Raw genomic sequence first — 23,399 nt, 5'->3', positions numbered from 1 at the left:
TGCTATGCGGGACCTGTCTTGGAGTCAAAACACCTGGATTCAAGTCCCGGATGTTATACCTCTGAGCTGTGTGATCCTAGATAAGCCATTTAAGCCTCTCTGAACCTCAATTTCCTCCTGTGTAATAGGAGGGTAGTAATACTTGCATATCTTCTCTCATGGGAGTCATAGAAAGCACTTTGGAAATTGTGAAGCTATTATAATTGGAACCATCCCAGATAGAGTGCCATATTAGGGAACCCTAAACAGCTGGGAGAAGGGGTGTCTGAGTCTCTTGAAAAGGGGGAATCAGGGAAAGGCAGTTGAAAGGAGGAGTGATGTTGATTCCAAACTTCCCAGGTTTGCTGGGGCTATCTCTGCCCTTAGATCCTCTACTGGAGAACTAGAGGTAGGCTAGGGTGAGAAGCTTTGGTTTTTGTTTACCACAACCACAGTCTGTGGTTCCCTTTCTGCCTGAAGCATCTCCTCTCCCCACCAACACCTCTGCTTGCCTTCTCACCACCTAACCAGCTCTACCCCTCCGGTTTGGTCCTGTGACAGTGAGACCATTCTGTGTGACTCCTTCAACCTGGAATCAGAGGACATGCTAAGGAGATGGTCAAGTCCAGAAGGGGCAAGTTAACAACTTGCTTCTCTGTTTTTGTGCTTTCTTTAGTGACTACTCTCGGTAGCATCCCTGGAATCGGAAGAGGCCTAGGGATGCAGGCCGTATTCATTCAGAATCTCTCGGAGCTGGAGCGTACCAGGCTTCGGGAGATAGCCTTCTTCTGCCTTCAGGAGAAGAATCCCACCTGGCCCATCAAGATGCCCAAAGGTAAGACCAAAAGGACCCAAGAAGGGCCACTGGAATATTTCTCCTCCACTTTTTTCCTTGACTCTCCTGGGCAACTGGAAAGATTCTCACCAGCTTCTCAGTCTCAGCCAGTCCAGGCTCCAGAGGGGAGGGGGACAGGGCTGTTGTTATGGGAAGCTTTGGATAGAGGACCCGGATTTCCATTTCAGTTCTGCCACATCATTGTTGGATGCCTTAGGACAAATCTCCAAATTGCCCTCATTTATAAAATGAGGGTACTAAAATGGATTTTGACAGGGGCTAGAAGGCTGGCCCTAATCTGCCTCTGACACTTATTTGCTTTTTAACAGTGGGAAAATTGCTTAATCTTTCAGACCCCCCTAGCAATTCTCTAAAACTTCAACAGATCAATTCAACTTTTCTACACTAAGGGCGGTTTCAGATCCCTGCCCTCCTCACCCTCCAAAATACAAAACCAAAACAAAACAGCAAAAAACCCACAAACCAACCCCAACCTTATCTTTAGCTCCGGAAAGTACTTCATCAAGATCTGTTTACTAAGGCAGGTGGTAGAATGGGAGAGGCACTTGGCTTGGAATCCAGATCCCAGAATTGGCTTTACTCCTGATTCTGGTATGATTTTGAAGAAATCTCTTCCTTTTCCTTAGAGGTCAGGTTTTACTCTGCAAAATCAGAGTGCTAACTAAAGTGATCTCGAAGGTTTGTTTTGGCTCCTAATTTTTCACAATTACATTGTACCAGAGACCACCGCCAGGCCTGGGGGATTGCTAAAAATCCTTTCCAACATCTTCATTTGGTTACTGCATGGGAAGCAATGCTCACAAAATGTATTGCAGTTGAGTACAGGTGCCCACCACTCTGCTTTATACGTGATTGACTAGTCTTTTAAATTGGATTTTGGAAGGATTTTAGGCAAGTTCCAGGTTGGGATGAGAGATTTGAGTGGAGGGGGAAGTTCAGGAATCAGCCTCTCCTGTTGAAGGTGTCATCTCTCTCTGTGCCAGTCGTGTTTGGGAAAGTCAATTCTGAGCCTTTTGTGATGACTTAAGAACCTCCTCCCTCACCCCCTTATGAACCCCTAAGCTCTTGCTCCTTATGTTTGAGACTAGTAGTCAAGCAGAGCATGGGGAATAATAATATCAATACTTATTAGGAGCTGCACAGAGATGCTACAACGAACAACTGAGTCAGTAGCCATCACCTCTGGGCAGCGTGCCTTGGTCGGACTTGATTTGCCCTGCCGTCCAATTGGCACACATTGGCCGGACGTGCCAGGGGCACCGATTTACTGGATGCTAGAGAGTGGCCTGGGGTCTGGATTTCACTGAGCTGGGCAGGTGGGAAGCTGTAAATACAGTCATCAGTTCCAGTTGCCATGGGCAGAGACATTAAATAATGCATGTCATTGTCGGACGGTAATAACACTGCCCAATTATGTGATCAAGGCAGCTTCAGTCTCTTTCTGAGGTAAGGAATTGTCTGCAGGTATCAGGGCTAAGGTAGCCATGATCATGATCATCCCCTTCCTTTCTTCTTCTTCTCCCACTCCCCCCCCCCATCCTCAAGTCAGAGGGATAGAGATTGCTATGAAACTTTTTGCATTGATTGATTTGGAAATGACCAGAGTGAAGAGAGGAGGAAGCCCAAAAGTCCATGGTGGGTGGGTATGTGTGGTGGAAGGGAGGGGTGATGATTGCTGAGAACATTCTGAATGTTTGGTCAGTCCTTTGTGCCAGTTGCGTGTTCAAAAAGTGACCACCCACAAACAGATTTGCCTCCCCACTGTCCTCTTTTGAGAGAGTCAGTAGAGAGAGTAGTAAAAAGAAAACTGGATTTTCTTGGCTTTGCCACTTACCATATGACCCTAGGTGGAGCCTAGGTGGAGCCTCAGTTTCCCCTTCTATAAACGTGGGATATTAATGTTTCTCCTGCCCACCTCCCAGGACATTTATGAATAAAGTGCTTTGTAAAGCCTAAAGCACTCTAGAAATGGGGAATATTATTTTTGACATTTCAACAAACAATTTAAAAAGAGACATGCTAGGGCTAATTAGCACAGTTTCTCCCTTTGAGCAAACGATCTTGAAGGCTCACCCAGCCAATACTGCTAGCAATGGCGGTTGTGTAGTCCAAGCCCTTGAGAGGAACCAAAGGGGGAAGAATATTTTTCCTGAGAATCCAGTCCTTGGGGACACTCAGTCCCAAGGTAAGGGCTGAATGATTGATAATAGTCAGTAAACAATGTACAGAGTCATGTGATAAGGGGTCCCAGGCAACAGATAATGCAGAGAAAGTACGCGCTCCACTTAAATGGTTGACTCTAATGTAATTCTGAGAAACCCTAACATAGATGGCTTGCTTATTTGTGTCTCTCTAATTTCCCACTCGGAATTACATTCATGTTTGGGTAGCTTGTTGCTGCTCTTATTATTTCGAAGAGATGTTTATTAAATTTCCTTTATACTAGGGTACAATCATTTGGTTTTCTGGTTCTGCCCATCATTCTCTTCAATAGCCCCTCTTTTTCCATGATTCTGAGGCACATGGCCTTTGAATCCTGGGTCTGGGGGTGCCTCTTATTTGGGAAAACTAGAATTGGGGGGCAAGGAAAGAGAAAGGGAGAAAAATAGCCCTTTCTCTTTCCATTTCTTTGAGCTGTTTGTCCCTTTTCCATTCCATATTCCATGGTTCCCCCCCTTGGTATAAAGAGAAAAGAGTATTTCACCAAGAATCAGTGTTTCTGGGTTCCCATCCCAGCTCAGCCACTTACTATGGGTATAAATTTGGGCAAATCTCATCAACATTCTAGCTGTCAATTTTCTGATCTGCCAAGTGGGTGAGGGGCGAGGAGGAATACTCCTAAGTGATCACTATTCCTCTGGGCTTTAAAATCATGTTATCTTGTTGTTAAGGAACAATCAATGGAATGGTTTGTATTGAGGGATCGTTATACCTAGAAGGTCTTAGAGGCAATTCCAAACTCCTCACTCAACAGATGAGGAAACTAAGGCACAGAAAATTTGACTTGCCCAATATTACACAGGAAAGAAGTAGCAGAACTAGGATTCTAATTCAGGTCCCCAAATCCAGTGCCCTTCTCATGCCTTCGAAGTCCCTTCCAATCTGGGCTATTCATAGATTTAAGCAGAACTTTCTGTTTACAAAGCAATTATGTGTACATTATCTCATTTAATCTTCACAGCAATCATCTGAAGATATGTTGGGCAAGCCTTTTCATACTCATTTTGTATATGAAGAAAACAAGGTCTGGAGGGGTTAGGTTGTTAAATGACTTGGCCGATGGCACACAACCAGTGGCCCACAGTCGGGTGGAGCTTGACCCTGAATCCAGCTCTTATGACTTATGCTATAAGTGGAAAATATAATAAATTTGTAGTCTGGTGTCCTGGGGGGTAGTGTGAGCACCATTCTGTATTAGCTATGTGACCGTGGACAAGTCATCCAACCACTCTAAAGCCTCAGTTTCCTCTTCTATAAAATAAAGGGATTTGACTATATGACCACAAATAATTACTCTAGTTCTAAAATAAGATGATGGTATATCTCCAAGTGTAGTTAGTAGTCTTTTCCTTACAGCATGTTGCCTCCTGGACAAGACACTTTCTTGTACTAAAGCCCCATTGGCTAATGTTTGATGGGTTGAACCAGTTTGCTCAGGGGTTAGAACCTGTCTTTTATGAGATCAAAGCCACGAGCTTCATTTCTGTGTTGGCCAGTTAGATATAGAAAGAAAACAATTCTATTCCACGGTCTGGACTAGACTGACTCTTTCTAGATCGACATTCTCATCCTCAGTGTGAGTTATCCCCATTACTGGAAACCGGAGCCAAAGTGACCATTCTTTCTTTTGATGGTGGGTGTACAATGTTTCTCTATGTAAGATAGTCCATTTCACCTGGGTGAATCTGCACTTGTGGGTCTGGAACCTCCTACTCCCAGTGGAGTGGTTGTGCTAATACAGTCAATTAATTGCTCTCCTGCAGCTTAATTGCCTTGTTGTGTGACTGACTGATGCTTTGGCTCATTTGGCTTGGTTGGGTGCCAGTTCCTGCTGGCGCTGCTAAACTGCTTCAGGTCTATTTGGCAAGCACTGCTTAAGCACCAGCTGTGTGCAGAGCACTGTATTAGGAACTGGGAGAGATGCAAAGTGTAAATGATTTCACTTAAAAAACAGTGATCAGGCATTTACTGTCAATCAATTAACAAGCCTTTATGAAGAGCCTCCAATGTGCAAGGCCCTTTGGTAGGCACAGAGGATACGAAGCCAAAAATGTGTGTGTGTGTGGGGGGGAATCAGTCCCTGCCCTCAGGGAGCTTACATTCTATGCACAAAATAAATATGAGGCTATTTTGATAAAATGTGTAGAGTTCAGCTAAGACATGGCTCCTGCCCTCATGGACTTCACAGTCTAGTTGACTGATGGAGGGAATCTTGTTCAGGACCCTTGGGGACTAGTCCCAAATTAGAGGGAGACACACTTGTCTTTCTTCTTCACATTTCATTTCCTGTCCCAGTGCCTTCGTACTTTGTACTGGCTATTTCCCATGCTTGGGATGCCCTCTCTCCCCTCTCCCATACCTTAGAATCCTTAATTCCCTTCAAGGCTCAGCTCAAGTACTTTCTTCTACGTGAGATTTTTTCTGGAGCCATCCCCCCATCTCCAGCCACTTTCCCCCCTAAAAATATCTCATATATATTTCATATATACTTTTATATGTGTATTCTGGCTTTCTGACTCCCCAGTGCCTGGCACATAGTAGGTGCATAATAAATGCTTGTTGGTTGATTGATGATCACTTGTCAGAGATGCTATAGAGGTTCTTAACCTGAGGTCAACGGAATGGTTTTCAGAGAGTCCGTGGACTATGATGGGCAAAAGTTTGTATTTTTATTTTCATTAAGGTCTAACTAAAATCAAGCAATTCCTTCAATGATGAATTTTAAAAGACACCCATTATTCTGAGAAGGACTCCACTGGTTTTTACTAGCTTGCCAAAGGAGCTCCGAACCCCCAAAAGGTTAAGAACCTCTCCCACACAAGGAGCTCACACCCTGGGTGGGAAGTAAAGCAGATATTCTCCAAAATTGCTTCCAGCTCTGCGAATCTCTGATTTCTCACCCGAGTCTGATTTTTTTCATCTGTGCGGGCTGAACTCGGTGAGATTGAAGGTAGAGACAACTGGCATCGGTCCGATAGCTGAAGGCACTGAGCAGAGCTAGGGAGTCAGCATGGCAGTACTCAGCTTGGGGCAGAAGAAGCTAGAGGCAAATTGAGGTTTGGGGGCATCTCCTGTTCTTTTTAATGAATAAGAACTAGGACCTTAATATGAGTCAAATTTAAAAACATGCAATCCCAGATTTGAGTCCCTACTGTGGTCCCATACTGAGCCTTAATCCTATCTCCAGACTGAATTCTTGACTTCTGGCTCTATTGAACTGTGACCTTTGCCCTAAACTGGATATTTGCCTCTGGCTCCAGACCGAGCCCTCCAGTGCTAGGGAGAAGAAAGTACTCTTTCTTTTTCTTTCTTTTTCTTTTTCTTTTTCTTTTTTTTTTTGCATATCTTTTGTTTTTACATCACCTTCATTTCAAAATATATTCCTTCCCATTCCTTTCCCAGAGAGCCATAACCTACAAGAGAGAATTAAAAAGTGAGAAGAAAAAGGCAGTTCAGCAAAACTAATCAACTGAGCCTGACAGTGTATGCAGTATTTCACACCCCTAGTCCCCCTCCTCTGCAAAGAAAGGAGGATGGGTCATTTTCTTATCTAGAAAAGCATTTTTATGACATTGGATCTCCCCAATTCTGCTTCCCCTAGCCACAACTCCCCCTTCACCCCGCCCCCCACAAAGCCTAGTGATCCATGACATTTCCATAACTGAGGTTTTTGAGGAATTAGGGAAAGGGTGTCCAGAGTTAAGAGAAGTGAAGAGAGGGAGGAAACATGAGTGGAGAAATATAAGGCAGCAGAGAGGCTGCCCGAGGGCTGTATAGCTCTCCCCTGCCCTCCATTTTCTTCTCCTGGCTCTTGGAAGGTTCTATGGTGAACCTTGCTGGAGAGGAAATGGTAAACAGAGGAGACTTTGAAACACATTGAAGCTTTTGGTCCAGGAAGGCAAATGTGGAATTAAAAGCCAATAAATAACTACGAGGAAGCTTTTTGGTGTCGTTCCAGGACTCCCTGGCCTCTGCAGCTTCCCTGGAATCCTGCTCAAGGCGGGCTGAGACTTATATAACTGTTGCCAAGCTGACTTTTCTGCAGAGCCATGGGGCATATGCCCTTTCCTTTATGGACACCCACTCCAGAGGCCTCCCCCTAGATGGAGAGACAGAGAGAAGGAGAGACAGTCAGACACACAGAGATGAGAGAGACAGAAGAAGAGAGAGAGAAAAGAGACAAACAAGAAAGACAGAGACAGAAGGGGAGAGGAAGGGAGGGAGAGAGAAAGAAGGAAGAACAGATAGAGAAGAGAGAGTCAGACAGAGGCAGAAGAAGAGAGAGAAAAAGAGACAGGAAAGACAGAGACAGGAGAGACATACAGAAAGGGAAAGAGGCAGAAGAAGAGAGAGAAAAGAAGAGAGACAAAGGTAGAAGAGAAAAAGAGAGAAGAAAAGAGAAGAGAAAAGGAGAGGAGAGGAGCAAAAAGAGGGACAGACAGAGAAGAGAGAATCAGAGAAGAGAGTCAGACAGAGACAGAAGAAGAGAGAGAGAAAAAGACAAGAAAGACAGAGATAGGAGAGACACATACACAGAGAGAAAGAGACAGAAGAAGAGAGACAAAGGAAAGAAGAGAAGAAAGAGGAAGAGAGGGAAAGAGGGAGAGAGGGAGAGAGGAGAGGGAGAGGGGGAGAGAGAGAGAGAGAGAGAGAGAGAGAGAGAGAGAGAGAGAGAGAGAGAGAGAGAGAGAGAGAAAGAAAAAGAAAGAAAAGCAGAGAAGAGAAGGAGAAGGGGATAGACAGAGCCAGAACAAGATAGAAATGAAATGGGGCCAGGGAAGATAAGAGAAAAAGAAATCAGGGTCATGTACCCCATGTAGCAGATGAGTTGGCTCAGCCTGGGGTCTAGGGTGGGTAGTAGGTATAAAAAGTCTCTCAGAATGTCTGAGTGCAAAGGGCCCTCCAGTTCAGCCCAGTTCCCCTATGGGGTCCCTTCAAGACCATAGGAATCATCTAGCTTGTGTTTGGAGCCCCAGGGAGGGGGAAGTTGCCACTTCCTCTCTTGGTTCTCCTTGTTAACAAATATTTCCCTTTCATTTAGAACATATGGGCCTCTGAGCAGCTTCCAGCCATTATCCCTAGATCTGCCCTAGCGGGCCAAGCAGAATGAGTCCAATTCCTCTTCGCCAGCTCTTCACAGACAGCTAGAAGTTCTTCCCTTAAGTCTTCTCTTCTCTAGAATAAACACCCCCAGTTTCATGTTTGTACCTGTAGCTTTCTACCTGACATAAACAGGAAAATTGAAAGAGTCAGGAAAAGGGAGAAGTTTGACAAGAAATCAGTTTTGGGAGAGGGTCTCTCAAATTAAAATGAAATCTAAATAATTACTAGCTTCTAATAGGGACCAGATGTCAACTGTGGCCATAGTGTTTGATGGTAGAGGCGTATAGAAGAGAAACAAGTGATTCCCATAGCCAGCTGGCCTGTCTCATTTCCGTAATAGTAGTCTACGACTGGCCTTCCTGCTGGATCTCCTAGGTGGGGGCCTTATAGGTTTGGCTGTCTCTTCCCTCTCCTCCCCCCAAATGAACTTGCCCAGGATTCTTAGGGCTCTAGAAAAGGATGGTGCTGAACCCATATTTTTGATTTGTTCCCCTTTCTTTCTGTAACTTTAGCAAACAAGAAGGGCAAATTCCTTCGCAAAAGGTTGGATGTTCTAAGTCGTGACAAAAAAGGTAGGACCTCCAGTCATTGCCTGTTCTGGGTTGCCATGTTGTGGGAAGATAAGAGGCGTGGGTAATATCGCATGATGCTGAGCATGGGGAGGGCAAAATTTGGGAGTGGGGTGGGGGGTGGGATTCTTATGTGACAAATTCCAAGGATAAGGGGTGAATGGGAGTTTTGAATGGGGGCTATTTCCATTTTGCTTTTATATCCCCCCCACCAGTGCCTAGCACATTGCCTTGTAATAGTAGGCATTTAATGAATTCTTATTGAATTCGACTGAATAGGGTGGGGGGGAAGTGGTCAGTGGAACTCAGAACTTGACAATGGCTGTTCTGCCATCACCCCTCTTGGGCAAGTCCCCAAATCCTATAAATACTAAATCGAATAAAGGAAACACATTGAACATTTCTTTCCAAGACTACAGAGAGGGCATACCATTTCCACACACTGTGGAACAAACTCCTTAGAATCGTAGGATACTGGAAGAGATCCTGGAGACCACTGAATCCAACTAAGACTAGACTTAAGCCCCCTCTACAACATTCCTGACAAGGAGCCATCCAGCCTCTGCTTGAAAGCCTCCAGAATATTGTGGGAATCAATCAATCTCCTTGATCTGCCCATTCTCCTTAATTGCTAGCTGTCCAAATTGTTAGCCATGATAATGTTATAATAGATAATTGATTTCTAAGATAAATATTTAATGATATCTTAGCCCAAATTGTCCTTTCTGGAACTTCCACTCATCGCTCCTCTTGTAGCCAAGCAGAACAAACTTGCCCCTCTTCCATATGACAATCCTTCAGATGCTTGGAGATGACAATTGTGTACCATCCCACCCCAAGTGTTCTCTTCTCCAAGCTAAACGCTCCCAGTTCCTTCAACTGATCTTTAGATGACCCTTCATCATCTTCCTAGCTCTCCTCTGGACATGCTCCAGTGTGTCAAAGTTTTTCCTAAAATGCCGTCCCCAGAACTGAATTTAAAGTTGGAGTCTTCCACTTGGATAAGATGCAAGATTTTATCAGATGCTCTGCTAAAAATTTATTTTTATAAGATCATACTATATGCTTTTATGATTTTTCTTTATTACCTACCCGTATTTTCATCTCTTGTACATGACCTTAAAATCAAAGTTAGGATGAGTCCCCTGTGCATCCACATTGTTCTTTTCAGACATCTCTCTCTGCCTTTTCTTCCTCATTAAAATTGTTTCACTTTGGATAGTCTGAATTTCATTCTGCTGAACTTCTCATCCTTCCAGGGATGACTTATGCTGCAGAATTTTAGGCTATGTTGTCCTTTTCTGAAAGGAAACCTTTTCCTTTGAAATGTGCTCTCCAAAAATCTAAGGTGGTATATCAGATTATCCCTGATTTTCCTTCCCTTTCATAAAATCTGAAATGGAGTAGTCACTTGTCCTCTAGGTTCTCATTATTTCCATCCCAGAAATTAATTTCTCTTTATTGTTGAGAATCATATCTAGAATAAAAATTTTTCTTCTTGTTCTTAATGACTCCTTTTCCTTCTCTTGTTTCTTCCGCCCTTTTATTTGAGCCCTTCGTCATCTCCAATCCTCTTCCTTCAGGGTGAGATCTTATCTGTCTTCTTAAATTTTTCAAGTCCTTCTAAATTTCCCCTTCCCCCAATCTCTGATCCTTTCCCCACTATCTTCTTTATAATTCCTTCTTCTTCTTTTCCTTTTTCAACCCAAATCTTTCTTCTATATTCTCCTTAGAGTTCCTGTCCAGAATTCTTCAGTCCTCTGTACAGTCCTCTGTTTTTCAACTCCCAGAAACCAGTCTGATTTAGGTCGAATGAGAGATAATGAAGTCAGAACAGCTGGATTAGAATCACTGCTTTGCTAATTACTGCCTTTGTGAATTAGGATGAATCACTCAATGTTTTAGGGCCTCAGTTTCTTAATCTGCCTCTTCATTAACCTTTTAGAAACTCAAAATTCTGATTCTTCAGAGGTTATGGTATTATATGTCAAAGAAGCAGATCACATCACTTGAAAAACACTAGTGTTAAAAAGATACGTTTTTCCTTCCTTGGGGAAACTTGGGATCATGGAAAGTATTGTATAGTTTTCCAAATGCAATCTAGATTGCTCTCATCTAATCAATTCTAAGCACTGCCCTCTACGATCTAGACAATAGGCATTCTATATCCAGTTGATTTTTCTCGTGTGCATTATAAGGACAAATTCTTCTCTGAGATGATTGAGCTCATTTAATAGGTTTTACAGTATTCTTGAACTTGATATAGTCCAATTTCCTGCAGACAAGAGCATGTGGAGGACTTCACCTGTATAGATACAGGTAATAGCTCTTGTATTTGGCTTCTGTTCTGGACATCTTCCATCATGAGCTTTTGTGATCCATATGCCTTTCTGTTTCATGTTTCAATTGATTTTTAAAAATCAGGAGATTTTCCAACAAAGTCCTGTTTTGTCTATTAAGAAGCCCTGCATGGTATTAACATGTGCATGGGAAACATTTTGTTACGGGAGAGTCTTTAAGCTTGCATTCTGTTCTACCCAATCAAATGCTTTTAAATAATCAACAAACAATATTTAGAGTGGGATCTTGTACTCCTTGAGCCTTTGTCAAGTATGAGACTGTAAACATAGTGTCTGTTGTAGAATATTATTTATAAAAGCCTGCCTTTCTCTCTCATATTTCCACAAAGGATGCCTTTGATATGTAGGCAGATTAATCTCATAAAGATTTTGTTGAGATGAGAAAGTAGGCTTGTAGGTTGGTAGTTATCAATAACTTCTCAATCATCTTTTTTGTAGAGTATTAACATCCATGATTTTTTCCCACTTGTTTGTTATCTTTCCTTTTTTCAAATATTTTGGTTTGTTTGTGTTTTTTCGTCTCTCCATTGTGGTGATTGATTTACTTTGGTTCAACTTCCATAGGAATTGGTGATGGTCCATGTTAATGTCTGTTCCTTGTTCCTTCATCCATTTATTGAACATCAGTAGCCATTTAATTAGGTCAACTTGGAACTATTTTGATTGTACACCATGCTCACTTTTCATCTTTACACTTTTTTTTCCTAATTTGGTATTGATTTAGATCTTTACTCTAGCAAGTTAGTGGTCTTCAACATGACTCCTGTATCAGCAACAAGTTGTTTCATATATTATAAGAGAGTCAGTTTGGTTTTTGAAATGTTTCTTGTGAATGTCTTTTTTTGTTAGGAGCATGAGCATTGCAAGATAAGATGACCAACTACTCTTTGAAATGATGTTTCTTGTCTTTAGAAGTACAATGAAATCAACTTCACTTCTTTCATTATATCTTTTGGTATCATTTATAGTGAGACTGTCCAATATTGGATAATTTAGTTCCTTCGATGCTTTCACATTAGTTGGGGAATGGACAAGAATATCACATTTAGAATGCCAACAGGTTAATAAATTGTCTAAAATAGTGTGATTCTTAGCAACTTCTACCCCTTTTCTATAACTTTACCACTATAATTCTAGAAATGGAAGGGAGCCATAGAAGTCTTGAGTGCCATTTTGTATTTTTCTTTGTTTTACAGTTTGCCATAGCCAAAGAACCTATCATCTAGTTTAATCCCTCATGGTAAGGTTGGCCCAAAACAATCAATTAAAACTCAAGTAAGGGAACTTGGAGTTTTGTTGTTTAGTCATTTTAAATTGTGTCCAACTCTCCATGACCCCATTGGGAGGTTTGTTTTTTTTTGGCAAAGATATTGGAGTAGCTTGCCGTTTCCTTCTCCAGCTCATTTTACACACAAGGAGACTGAGGCAAATAGGATTAAGTGATTTGCCCAGAGTCACAGAGCCAATAAGTGTCTGAGAACAGATTTGAACTTGGGAAGCTGAGTCTTCCTGACTCTAGGCCTTCCACTCTATCCACTATGGCACTTAGTTCCCCCTTAATCTGGAAGTTACTGTCAGCCATTCCCTAAAGAATCACCTAAATTCTGTGTAGAGGTCTACTCAATACTCCTCAAACAAGTAGAAATGGAGCTAGAGAAGTTTCAGACAAGGACAACTAAAGTAATTGAAAGGATGGAGTGGTGGTGGCTATATGAGCCTGGCCAAAAAGAAAAGTTGAGGCTTGATGTTTCTAGGCTCAGGAATGATGATGGAGCTGAGCAAATAAATTTGTTTATCAAGCTCTAGAGGGAGATTCTTGGAAAGATGAAAAGGAAAAATTCGGACAAAACAAAGGTCAAAATTTACTTTGGGGAACTCCTCTACAGAGAGGATATAAGCTAAAAGGACAAACAGTTTGACAAGTGGTTGGATCAATTTTTGGGTGACAGATCTGGACTGAGAGCCAAGAGACCAGGGTTTGAATCTCATAGCCACAGACCAGTGGTGATTCCTCTTCCTTCTCTTGGCCTCAGTTTCCGCTTGTATATGATAAAGGGGTCTTACTGCTTAGATGATGTCTAAGATCCCCTTGACCTTTGATCTATGAATCAGTAATCCCTTGAGGGGTAACCGCCAAGTCTTGAGTTCTAGCCACCTCTGCAAATTCCCATGAGCACACCCCTTATCTAAAATGTATGCAGCTATCCTCTTGCACCTTCCTCTTTTGACCCAATTTAGTTTCCCCAGATAATGCTCAGACCTTTGGGATCCCCCTCTCCCAAGTCATTGCCAACGACTTGGCCAACAAACGGCAGAGGGAAGCCATGAAGGTTCCTCGGAGACAAGGCATTGATGTGGAGGCTTCCGTGCTTCGGTTCCTCACAGAGAAACATCGCCAGTGCATGCAAGGAGAGCACTCCCTGCTGGGAGCCCTGATGGAGTATCACAGGGAGCCTCTGATTCCCCTGTTTGCAGACCATCCACCCAAGATCCAGAGAAGGGTAAGTTCGAAACTTAGTATGGTACGAGGAAGTATTGTGTGTGCTTTGAGAACCATGTAGAATTGAGCGTTGTGATAACAATTATTCCAGAGAGGGTACTACCCTCACAAGGTTAATGGAGAGGGGCCAGAACTGGTTTCTCTGGCCCTTTCTTGGTGGAAGCAGCAGTAACCTGAGTTCTTGGACACTTGTCCTACAGTGAGCAGTCTTGGATGGCTTAAGGAAAGTGATTAATTTATCTAAGTGAGTATTGTTTAGGAAGTTATCTTGAACTTGCATGCTTTTTCTGATTAAAAAAATTAATGTTTTTAACTAACAAGCATTTAAAAATTAATCTGTCCCTTGTCTATCGTTCCTTGTCCTTCCTTACTTTCGTGAGCAAATTAAAAAGAACCCCCCCTCAATAAAGCCCTCAATATCTAGTCCGGGAAAACAAATTCCCACATTGGCCATGTCTGAAAAAAATATCTCTTTCGGCATTTTAAGTTCATCTCCTCTCTGTCAGGAGGTGAGTGGCATGTTTCATGTTCATTCCTTTGGATTCGTGATTCATCATTGTGTTGGTTGAAGTTCTAGAGTCTCTCAAAGTTGCTTCTCTCTGTGACGTTATCATTGTACAGATCATCCTACTTCTGCTCACTTTGCTGTGCATCGATTCATAAAGGTCTACTCGTCTTCCTCAGAAATTGTCCATATCACCATTTTTATGGCACAATAATATTCCATTGCATCAATACATCATGATTTGTTTAGCCATTCCCCAATAGGACATCCCTTTAGTTACTGATTTCTGGCTACTGCAAAAAGAGCCACAATTAATATTTTTAGGTCCTTTCCCTCTTTCTTTAATTTTCTGGGGTTATGTCTATTAGTGGTTTATCTGGGTCAAAGGCTGTGTACAATTTGGTTACTTTCTGGGAATAGTTCTAAATTGCTTTCTAGAATGGCTGGACCAATTCAGTTCCACCAACTATGCATTAGTGTATCGTTTTTCCATTAGCCCCTCCAACATTTGTCATTGTCCTCTTGTCATCTTTGGCAGTCTGATGTGTGTGAGGTGGAATTTTAAAGTTGTTTTAGTGTGCCTTTCTCTAATCGTGCATGGCTTCCCTGTTACACATTTCATGCTCCCTGGTTGTCTTGGCAGTTTCCAGGAGAATCCCAGTGGGTTCAGAGTGGGGAGGGCATCAGGTTTAGAGTCCTCACTACCCAATTCCTTCCTAGAGTTTCCCCATTTTTCTGCAGGGGGGCTTATCTGTTGACTGCATTTTCGATTTGGATCAAGGCAACTCGCGCCTATTGGAGGCCCTGCAGCTCTCTCTCCCTGCCAGTCAGGAGGGTGTAAAGCTCATGGGCAATGAGGAGAAGTTGGGGCTCAACCCTATTTTCCGACAGGTCCCCGTTATTGTGGACAAGTGTTGTGAGCACATCGAGGAGCATGGTAAGGATATGAGGGGAGGAGGGAAGGAGGGAGTTTTAAGTGGGGTGAAAAATAGTAAAATGGTTTGAGCAATGTCTAATCATCCCACCTTTCGCTACTGCATGTAGTCTGATCACATTAGATATAAGCAGCATTAGCACAGAAAGAAAAGGGAAAAAAATCCATGGAAGAAGAGATTAGGGAAGTTCAGTTTGTTGAGGAGAAACTATTCCTACCTTTGTATCGTTAGAAAGGTCCTCAGAGGTCATTTAGTCCAACCAGCACCTGAATGAGAATGCCATACTCTCTACAACACACCCAGCAAATGGTTATCCAGTATCTACCTCAAGACCGCTAGTGACAGAGAGTTTGTTACTCCAATAAAAATAGCTGAAGATGATTGTTACTTATCAGGTCTTTCCTATCCAGAACTTGGTTAATTGATTTACAAAAATACATAGGAATTTGTTTATTCCCTTTTAAATTTCATATCATTAATTTTTCCAGCCATGATATAATTTTGTAACTCGATTATCTCATCTATCATATTTGCTCTGGCCCCAGCTTTATGTTCTCTGCGAAAATGAGCATCCCATCTGTGCCTTTATCCCAATTAATGACAAAAATATAGACTGGCCAGGACCATGGACAGAGTCCTACTGGCTCTCTAATTAAGGTTGACATTGTTCTCATCTACCAAGACTCTTTGGAAGATTTTTTTTTTTTTGACTAGCTAAGAATCTACATTACTGTACCTCCCCACAACTTGTTCAAAATGGCATCATTACAGATTTTGTCAAATACTCGGTCAAAATCAAGACATACACATCTATGGCCTTCTGCTGATTTCCAAACTTAGTAACATTTTAAAAGGAAATACAATTAGTTTGACATGAATTATTCTTCATAAATTCATTAGCTCCTAATTATCATGGTGTTTTTTTCTAAGCCCTTACGACCTCTTAATTTAATTGTCAGTTCTTGCTAGGGATTGATAGCAAACTGAGTGGTCTACAAGTTTGGGATTCCACCCTTTGCTACAACTTTTTGAAAACTGGAATGACATTTGTGGTCAGAATATGAACAATTCACTGATCAAAGTTAAAGCTCAGTGTAGGGCTAGGGTTAGGAATAAGTCTAGAACTAGGAGCAAGGTTTACTCTGAAACCAGGGTTAGGCAAAAGCCCCACACAGAAATTAACAATACAGCCTAATGAGATATGCAGATACAAGTAAAAAATTCCAGGGTGCTACTCCAGTAGATGCCAGAGCCATGATTTCCATCAAAATGACCCCTGGATGAGAGAAGGAATTTTGTCTTGGCAGTGGGCAGTAGGCATCAGGAGGTGGATAGTGGACTGGCACTTAGGGCTAGTGTTGCCCCATGTCCTGTCTAACTATTCTTTCAGGTCTGAAGACCCTTGGGATTTTCCGTGTTGGAAGCTCCAAGAAGAGAGTGAAGGAGGTAGAGAGATATTTATGTGACTGATTTTGGGAGATACAGGGATAAGGGTGGGGCTTGGGGACAGGTGTATGTGTGGGAATTCCTTCAGAGAACAGTCAAGGTATGCTCCCTCTGGGGACTTGCCTGATTGGCTATTTCTCCTCAGACACTCTTCTGGGTGACCTGGCTTCCATGTCCCGGTGCAGTGGGGAGAGATAAAGGGGAAGAATAACAGAAAGCACATTCAGGAATGTTAGAAACTAGAAAATGGAAGAGGAGAATGAAGTTGACGAATGTTCAGGAGAAATATTAGTGGGAAGGGAAGTCAGGGAGGAGGAAGTTAAGATTATTGGACAAACTAAGGGAGCACATTTTCCATATTTTCCAAAGAATTTTCACTGGTTTGGGACTAGGAAACCAGTTTCTCCATTTATATTCTCCATCACTGGAGGGTAAATTGAACTTTCTCCCATGCTTTGAGGCTTGAGCAGAGGAAGAGAAAGGGAAATACAGTCAAAATCCTGTCTGATGGTGGAGACAACTTGTCATGAGGAAGTTTCTGGCTTGACAGGGAAGAAAAATCTCTAGTCTCAGGGAGCTACCTACCATTCTGAGAGAGGCAGTATGGTCTAGTGGATAGAGTGCTGGATGTGGAGTCAAGAAGATCTGTATTCAAATCTAGACTCTGACATATTAGCTGTGTGACTTTGGAGAATTCACATCAACTCACAAAGTCTCATTTTCCTCATCTTGAAAATGATGGGGTTGGATCCAGTGGCCTTTAAGGTTTCTTCCAAATCAAAATTGATGAGAAAGCTACTCATTTGCTGGGGGAAGTTACCCACAGGGAGATCATGGTAGTGTGGAGGAGCCATGGCTCTTCCCATGAAGAAGACCCGGTCTGATGGGGAAGCACAGTCTCTGAAGAGTTCCGTGATGGGATGAAATAGCGAATGGGCAGGATGGGAGAAGCATGGTAGCATGAAGCATGGGAGGGAGGAATGCAATGGGCAGTGGGGGGGGGCATAAGGGAAGTGATGAAAATGGTGGAGGGGACACCCAGGAGATTGGGGTGAGGAAAACTTTGGGCCTTCAGGTGTTCTGTGGATGGACCCGATTGTGTTTCATGAGTTCTTTGAGCTTATTTTAGCAGGTATCCTTGCTGGAGCACCTCTCAACTCCTATAGCGAATTGTGCCTCTTTTGTTCCTATTTCTTATCACGTCCTGACTCTTCTGGTAGTTTCTCGGGTCCATGTCTTATTGTGTCTTGTCTTGTCTTGTTCTGTCTTTTCTTGTGTGTGAACTAGAAGCTCTCTGAGGGCAGGGATCATGTCTCAGGCTCCTCTGTACCCCCCATCATTCCATGGGATAGCAATCAACCAATCAATCAAAAGCTATTTCTTATATATTCTATGCCAGGATTGGAGATACAAAGACAAAAGTGGGTTCCCTAGAATTCTCAATATATGCTCATAGTTTCAGTTCTTGTAGCACTTACCAATTTTCAAAGAGGTTTCCTCATATAACTGTGAGGTGATTGCTATCCTGGTTTTATAGATGAGGACACTGAGTTTGAGAGAAGGGAAATACTTGACTTTGGCCACAGAGCTAGTAAGTGGGAGAGCCGACACTAGAACCTAGGTTTCCTAACAGGCCTGAGTGTTTCTCACTCTACTGGGCTGGCCCAAACTAAAAGGGTTTGTGAATTTGACACCAGATAGAGCACTTGAAGGTTTACAGATCACCTTTCTCACAGCCACCCCCTGGGATCAGTACTGCCAAGATTCTTAGCTCCATTTTGCCAGTGAGGACACTGGGACCCAAAGAAGGGAAATCCAAGTTCAGATGGGGAGCAAGTAGCAGGCATTCAATCCCAGTAATCCCAGTTCTCCTGGCTGCATATCCAGTATTTCCTTGTTCACTGTAGGTCTCTAGCAGACTGTTTGGAAAGGTGCTTTGAAGCTGGGAAGCCTTCCCAGAGTCTCTCAAACTGCTCCAGCTACACAGAAGACTAAAGGGAGGGAATGGGAGGAGGGAGAGGCAGCAGGACAGCTGCCTTATTCTTCCTCTTTTCCTCCTTTTAGCTTCGTGAAGAATTTGATCAAGGCTTGGACGTCACACTGGATGAGACCCAGAGCGTTCACGATGTGGCAGCACTGCTTAAGGAGTTTCTGCGGGATCTCAGTGAGCCCCTGGTGCCCCGGGAGTTCTACCAAGTTTTTCTCCGAGCCGCCAGTAAGTAAATTCTTAAACCCGGTGGAGCAAAGTAAAGGCAAAGGGTCCGCTTTTGAGCACAAGTTTATATGGGATGAATGGCAAAGCAGGAGGGCATGGAAGGAAAGGCCGGCAAAGGTAGGACCTGGTTGTTCCCTAGACAGAGGACATCCACCACTCTTCCAGAATGGAGAAAAGTCCTCACAGTGGGAGGCCCTTTCAGTTTCCAGAGAGACCATCTTTTCTTTGGTCGCAGGTGGCTACCAAGCCACATCTCCTAAGATCCAAGATGTCTGGTGCCTAGCTAAGATGGCTCAATCTCATGCCTTCCTTCTCCACAGGTCTGCCTACCGGTGAGAGGCTGGCTATCTTGCAGCTGCTGATTTTTCTGCTGCCCCCGTGCAACTGCGATACTCTGTACCGCCTCCTGCAGTTCCTGGATAAAGTGTCCAAGCACTGCGAGGACACCATTGGGCCTCAGGGCCAGATGGTAAATGGGCAAGGAAGGAGGTTGAGGGAAGGGATGTGAGATGGACAACAAGGACAAATCTGACTGGATGCAAAAAGACACGCTAAGGAAGTGACAGAAATGTCCAACTGTGTCTTCTTTTGTTTCCTGCTCACTCCTTCATTTTCCTCTCTAGATTTCTGGCAATCGGATGACCACCGCCAACTTGGCTATGATTTTTGGACCCAACATCCTGCAGAAGGAGAAGATGCACGAGAAGGACACCAAAGTTCTGGGGATGGAGGAGAGCACAGCCATGATCACTGTGCTCCAGACACTGATTGAGAATTTCCAGCTCCTTTACATGGTATGAAAAAGAAGCTCAATTGGGTGATCTTGACTTACCATCTCCCAAATCCTTTATCCATTTTGTTTGTTGGTAGTATATGGTGTTCCACCATCTTGGAGCTCCAAATATTAGAAGAAAATGATGAGTTTTAAAGGGGTTTTAAAGGAGTTTTAAAGAGAGCTGGTCAGTAGGGGACCTAGAATTATTTCCGAGACAATCCATTTTGTATGAGAGCTCTTCAAGGAGTTGAAGAAGTTTGTCCTCAACTTAAGTCCTCTCTTCCTTCCCCATCCTCATAATGATATGATCTCCAGGTCTGTCATATTGGTTGCTCTCCAGCTTACCAATGTCCTTCCTAAAATGTGGCAGTCAAAACTAAACACTCCAGATGTGGTCTAACTAGGGGACGGTAGCAAGAGACTGGCATTTCCCTGCCTCTTTCAGCACAATGATTTTCTCAACTTTTTTGGCTTCTGTATCACACCATTACCATGTGTGAAACTTGCAGCGCATTTAAGAAAAGCCTCTCCAGATCATACAGTAACTTAGTTTTCTTGACTCTTAGGCCATCCCCATGAAATGATCGAACTAGAATAATCCTACAGGCAAATCTTACAGGAAGGGGGAGAAAGAGAGAAACAAAGGGAAGAGATAACTCTCTGGAAAGCTATAGGTGTAAAGGGGAATCATAGGGATGAAGCTTCCCTGATGGCGCTGTCCCTGAGGAGGCTGACAATGAAGGATGCAAAGTCTCTAGGCATTTGGCTCCAGAGTTAAGACTCCTGGAGAGAGGTTCTAGCCTGGGAGGAAGAAGGCTTGGGATGGTTGTCCATTGAGGAGCCAATTCCTTTCCCAGGTGCCCCCTGATGTGCAGAGCGAAGTGCTTCTCAGCCTGTGGCACACTGACCCTGATGTCATTGAATATCTTCTGCGTCAAAAATTCAAGACCCCCATGCCCCTGGCGGTTCCCGAGACATCAGCTTCTGATAGCGAGTCCACCTCTGCTTCTGAATGTGTCTCTGCTTCTGGATCGCTCTCCTGCTCTGCCCTCGAATCTGCCACATCCTCCATCATTCACATGTGAGTAACTCAGCAGAATGGGTGATCATCTAAGGTTGAGGGGGACCCCGGAAGCCATATTTTTCAGCCATGAAGAGTAGAGAAAGGCAGCAAGAAATGAGAGAGAATGACATCGAATTATCTTCTATGAATCCCTGTTTATGCCGATTTTGTGTGCGGAAGGGAGGGGGCTAGAATTTCTATTTTTAAGTTTAGTAGAAGAGTATACTCAAAGTACCCCCAATGGACAATGGTGGGCTTCCGCCACAATTGCGAATGTCAATTCTGAAAGTAGCTCAATTTGGCTTTTCCTGCTTCCTTCCCCCACCCCTGCAAAAATGGTTCTGTCTAAATCTACCTTCCTTCTTCCCCTCAGCAAAACCCACCATTCCTCTCCTTAAATACAGATAATGAAAAATTAGCCAAAGATCCTGGAGTAGCTTGCCCTTTTCAATTTCAGGGGTGTGCGCAAGGAAACTGATGAGGCCGTGGCCAGTACCAGTTCTGGGGCAGTCCAGATCCCCACTCTCTTCCCGCCGTTCTCCTTCCTGAGGCTCCCCGGCCGCATGGAAAAGGAAACTGCCAAGAGCTCCAAAACTCTCTTCTGCCTGCGCCCCTTCAGGTCTAGCCATGGAGCTCAGAGCCCTGATGATGCCTCCTCCAGCCAAGGTGAGCCCAGAGTCTGGTGATAGGTTTCAGGGGCCGTGTTGGGCAGGGGCCCTCGAGATCCTCTGAGAGGCCCCTGTCAGCCACTGCCAAGCCTGATACAGAGCTCCATTTCAGCCCTGGGCTGTGGTTTTCAGTACCTAAGGAAAACTGAACGGGTTACACGATTATAAGATCATTGCTAATATTTGATTGTTGATGATTGTTAATATTTTTCAGGAGTCTGCATGAGGCTGTTCTCATCCCACAGCCAGCGCCAGGCGGCCCGTGCCGAGGAAGATGTCGTGGAAGAGCAGGCCCCCCAGGCTGCGGCCAAAGAGGAACAGGATGAGGCCGAATTCAAGGGCAAGGGCAAGGGCAAGGGCAAGGGCAAAGGCAAGGGCAAGGGCAAGGGCAAGGCCCCCGCAAAATCTGAAAAGCGGGCCAAATCCCCCCTTTCTGATGATAGCGATTCTGAACCACGCCCTGGCTGCAGCTGGTTCCAGTCCTAAACGGACACCTATCTATTGCTCGCTCTGCGATTTCTGCTCCCCTCCCCCCCCACCACCCTCACCCCCGTAACTCCCTTGCAACGTGCCGGGCAGGATCTGACAGGTGCCAACTTGTAGAGTGGTGTGAGAGATCTAGGTGGGTGAGAAATTTGAGGCTGAAACTCCAGAGGCTGTCATTCAGGACTGAGTCAGACTTCTGTGGGGAGGTGGAGAGGTTCTCGTGAGATCTCACACCTGGAGAGCCCTCCAGGCCAAGATTTCCAAAATATTTCTGTCCTCAGCAGAAGAGATGGTCCGGGTCTTCATCTCTTCTGACAAATACCACACAAATTGATGACCCAGAAACATTCCCAACTTCTTTGGTGCTGTTCTCTACTTGAGAACCTCATGGGAGAGGGACCAAAATTTGAAAAGACCGAAAGACCATGGGATGGGAGAGCAGAAGGGGACTTTGGGGACCACTTAGTTTTTCATCCTAAAATGAGGTGATTGACCAATGGTCTTTGAGGTCCCTTTCAGCTCTCCATCTTATGCGCCCAAGACTCCCGATTCCAAATCCAATAAGCAAGAACCAGGTGTCTCAGGCACCTTGTCCCTCTGGTTTCATTCGAGCAGACCTGTTACCCGTGCACAATTATCTCCCTATTGATGTATCTTTTGGTGTAAGAACTCCTTTTAAGGCATACTGCCTAACCACTCCTCTTCCCCTGCTGCTTTTCTCTTGTGGATGCATGCCACTTACGTATACTATCCCTACCCCCAGCTATTCCCCACAAAGAAGTTCAGTAGGGACCTTCTCAGGCCCCTTGTGGAGCTGGAACCTAGAAAAGCCGAGAAACTTGAGGGGATACACATACTAGCTCATAGCCACCTCTGGGTTCTATTCTCTACAGTCAGACCACTAGCCGCCCCAGACGGCCCTTCTTCCATCATGGTGCAGTCTGCTCAGGTCTCATTACCAATAAACCTCATGTCAGACACTCTTACAAGTCATACACAACCGGTGAATGGTTTACAACTGGAGAAGGTACTCGAATCAGTCTAGTTGAAGATGCTTTCACGTGTAGAACGAGTTGTTTGCAGATATCCTAGGTAGGTTTTACGTAGGAATCTTTTATATGCAACCCTCTCCTCTACCGTTACTGTATCTTCACTATGCAGGGTTTCAGAATTCGCAGGCTATGAGCTGGAATGTAGGATTGAGCATTTCATCCGACAGTTAACACTACAATTGGCTATGAGCCATTATGATCTATCACGTGAGCAGTATAGTATGTTGATCGAAAGTACCTGAAAATGCATGACACTGATGGATAAAAGCTGCTGGGGAAATCAAACTTTAGATGTATACTGTTTCTGTGGTGTGTTGTAATAAACAATGTGATTTCAGCATCAAAATGTTGTCCTTGGCTGTGATTTCGAGATTGTAGTGGGGGGGGGGATGTTCATGGAGGCGCAGCAAGCACTGTACTGTCCTTTACACTCTTGGGGGGAAAGTCTCTAGAAGAGCTACTGAACAAGTTGGATAAGAGTGGAGGGGATTGCATTACCATGAACAGAGATCCGAGGGGCTCAGCTCATAGCACGGACCAATCCAATATTAGCCATTTTCTCCCACATATACAGAAAAGGTTCCAAAGCAGTGGTTCTCAAAGTCTGGTCCAGAGCATCCTGGGAATCTCTGAAATCCTTTCAGAGAGTCTACAAATTCATAATTAG

The 23,399-nt window shown here is 43.9% G+C and overlaps 1 protein-coding gene across 1 annotated transcript; it reads left to right on the top strand.

Annotated features, from left to right (window-relative positions):
- The first annotated feature begins 699 nt into the window (after window positions 1-699).
- Window positions 700-23,078, top strand: LOC127543136 (rho GTPase-activating protein 6-like). The gene is made up of 10 exons (XM_051969160.1): window positions 700-814; window positions 13,326-13,588; window positions 14,834-15,029; window positions 16,418-16,473; window positions 18,538-18,688; window positions 19,009-19,157; window positions 19,312-19,482; window positions 20,321-20,544; window positions 20,984-21,192; window positions 21,409-23,078. Exons 1-10 carry the CDS (start codon window positions 700-702, stop codon window positions 21,678-21,680), a joined length of 1,806 nt encoding a protein of 601 aa, XP_051825120.1. The 3' UTR covers window positions 21,681-23,078.
- Window positions 23,079-23,399: the final 321 nt, after the last annotated feature.

Source organism: Antechinus flavipes, chromosome X (assembly GCF_016432865.1).
Source record: "Antechinus flavipes isolate AdamAnt ecotype Samford, QLD, Australia chromosome X, AdamAnt_v2, whole genome shotgun sequence".
Classification (NCBI taxonomy): Eukaryota; Metazoa; Chordata; class Mammalia; order Dasyuromorphia; family Dasyuridae; genus Antechinus; species Antechinus flavipes.
The sequence above is the reverse complement of the archived record's forward strand: the minus strand, read 5'-3'. Positions and strand labels throughout refer to the sequence as shown.

What these genes read in the sequence shown, in the direction of transcription:
- LOC127543136 (XM_051969160.1), top strand. Translation starts at nt 700, where the DNA reads ATGCAGGCCGTATTCATTCAGAATCTCTCGGAGCTGGAGCGTACCAGG. An exon ending in TTGGGCCTCAGGGCCAGATG is followed by an intron (nt 19,158 to 19,311) that starts GTAAATGGGCAA and finishes TTTCCTCTCTAG; the next exon opens with ATTTCTGGCAATCGGATGAC. An exon ending in TGATGCCTCCTCCAGCCAAG is followed by an intron (nt 21,193 to 21,408) that starts GTGAGCCCAGAG and finishes AATATTTTTCAG; the next exon opens with GAGTCTGCATGAGGCTGTTC.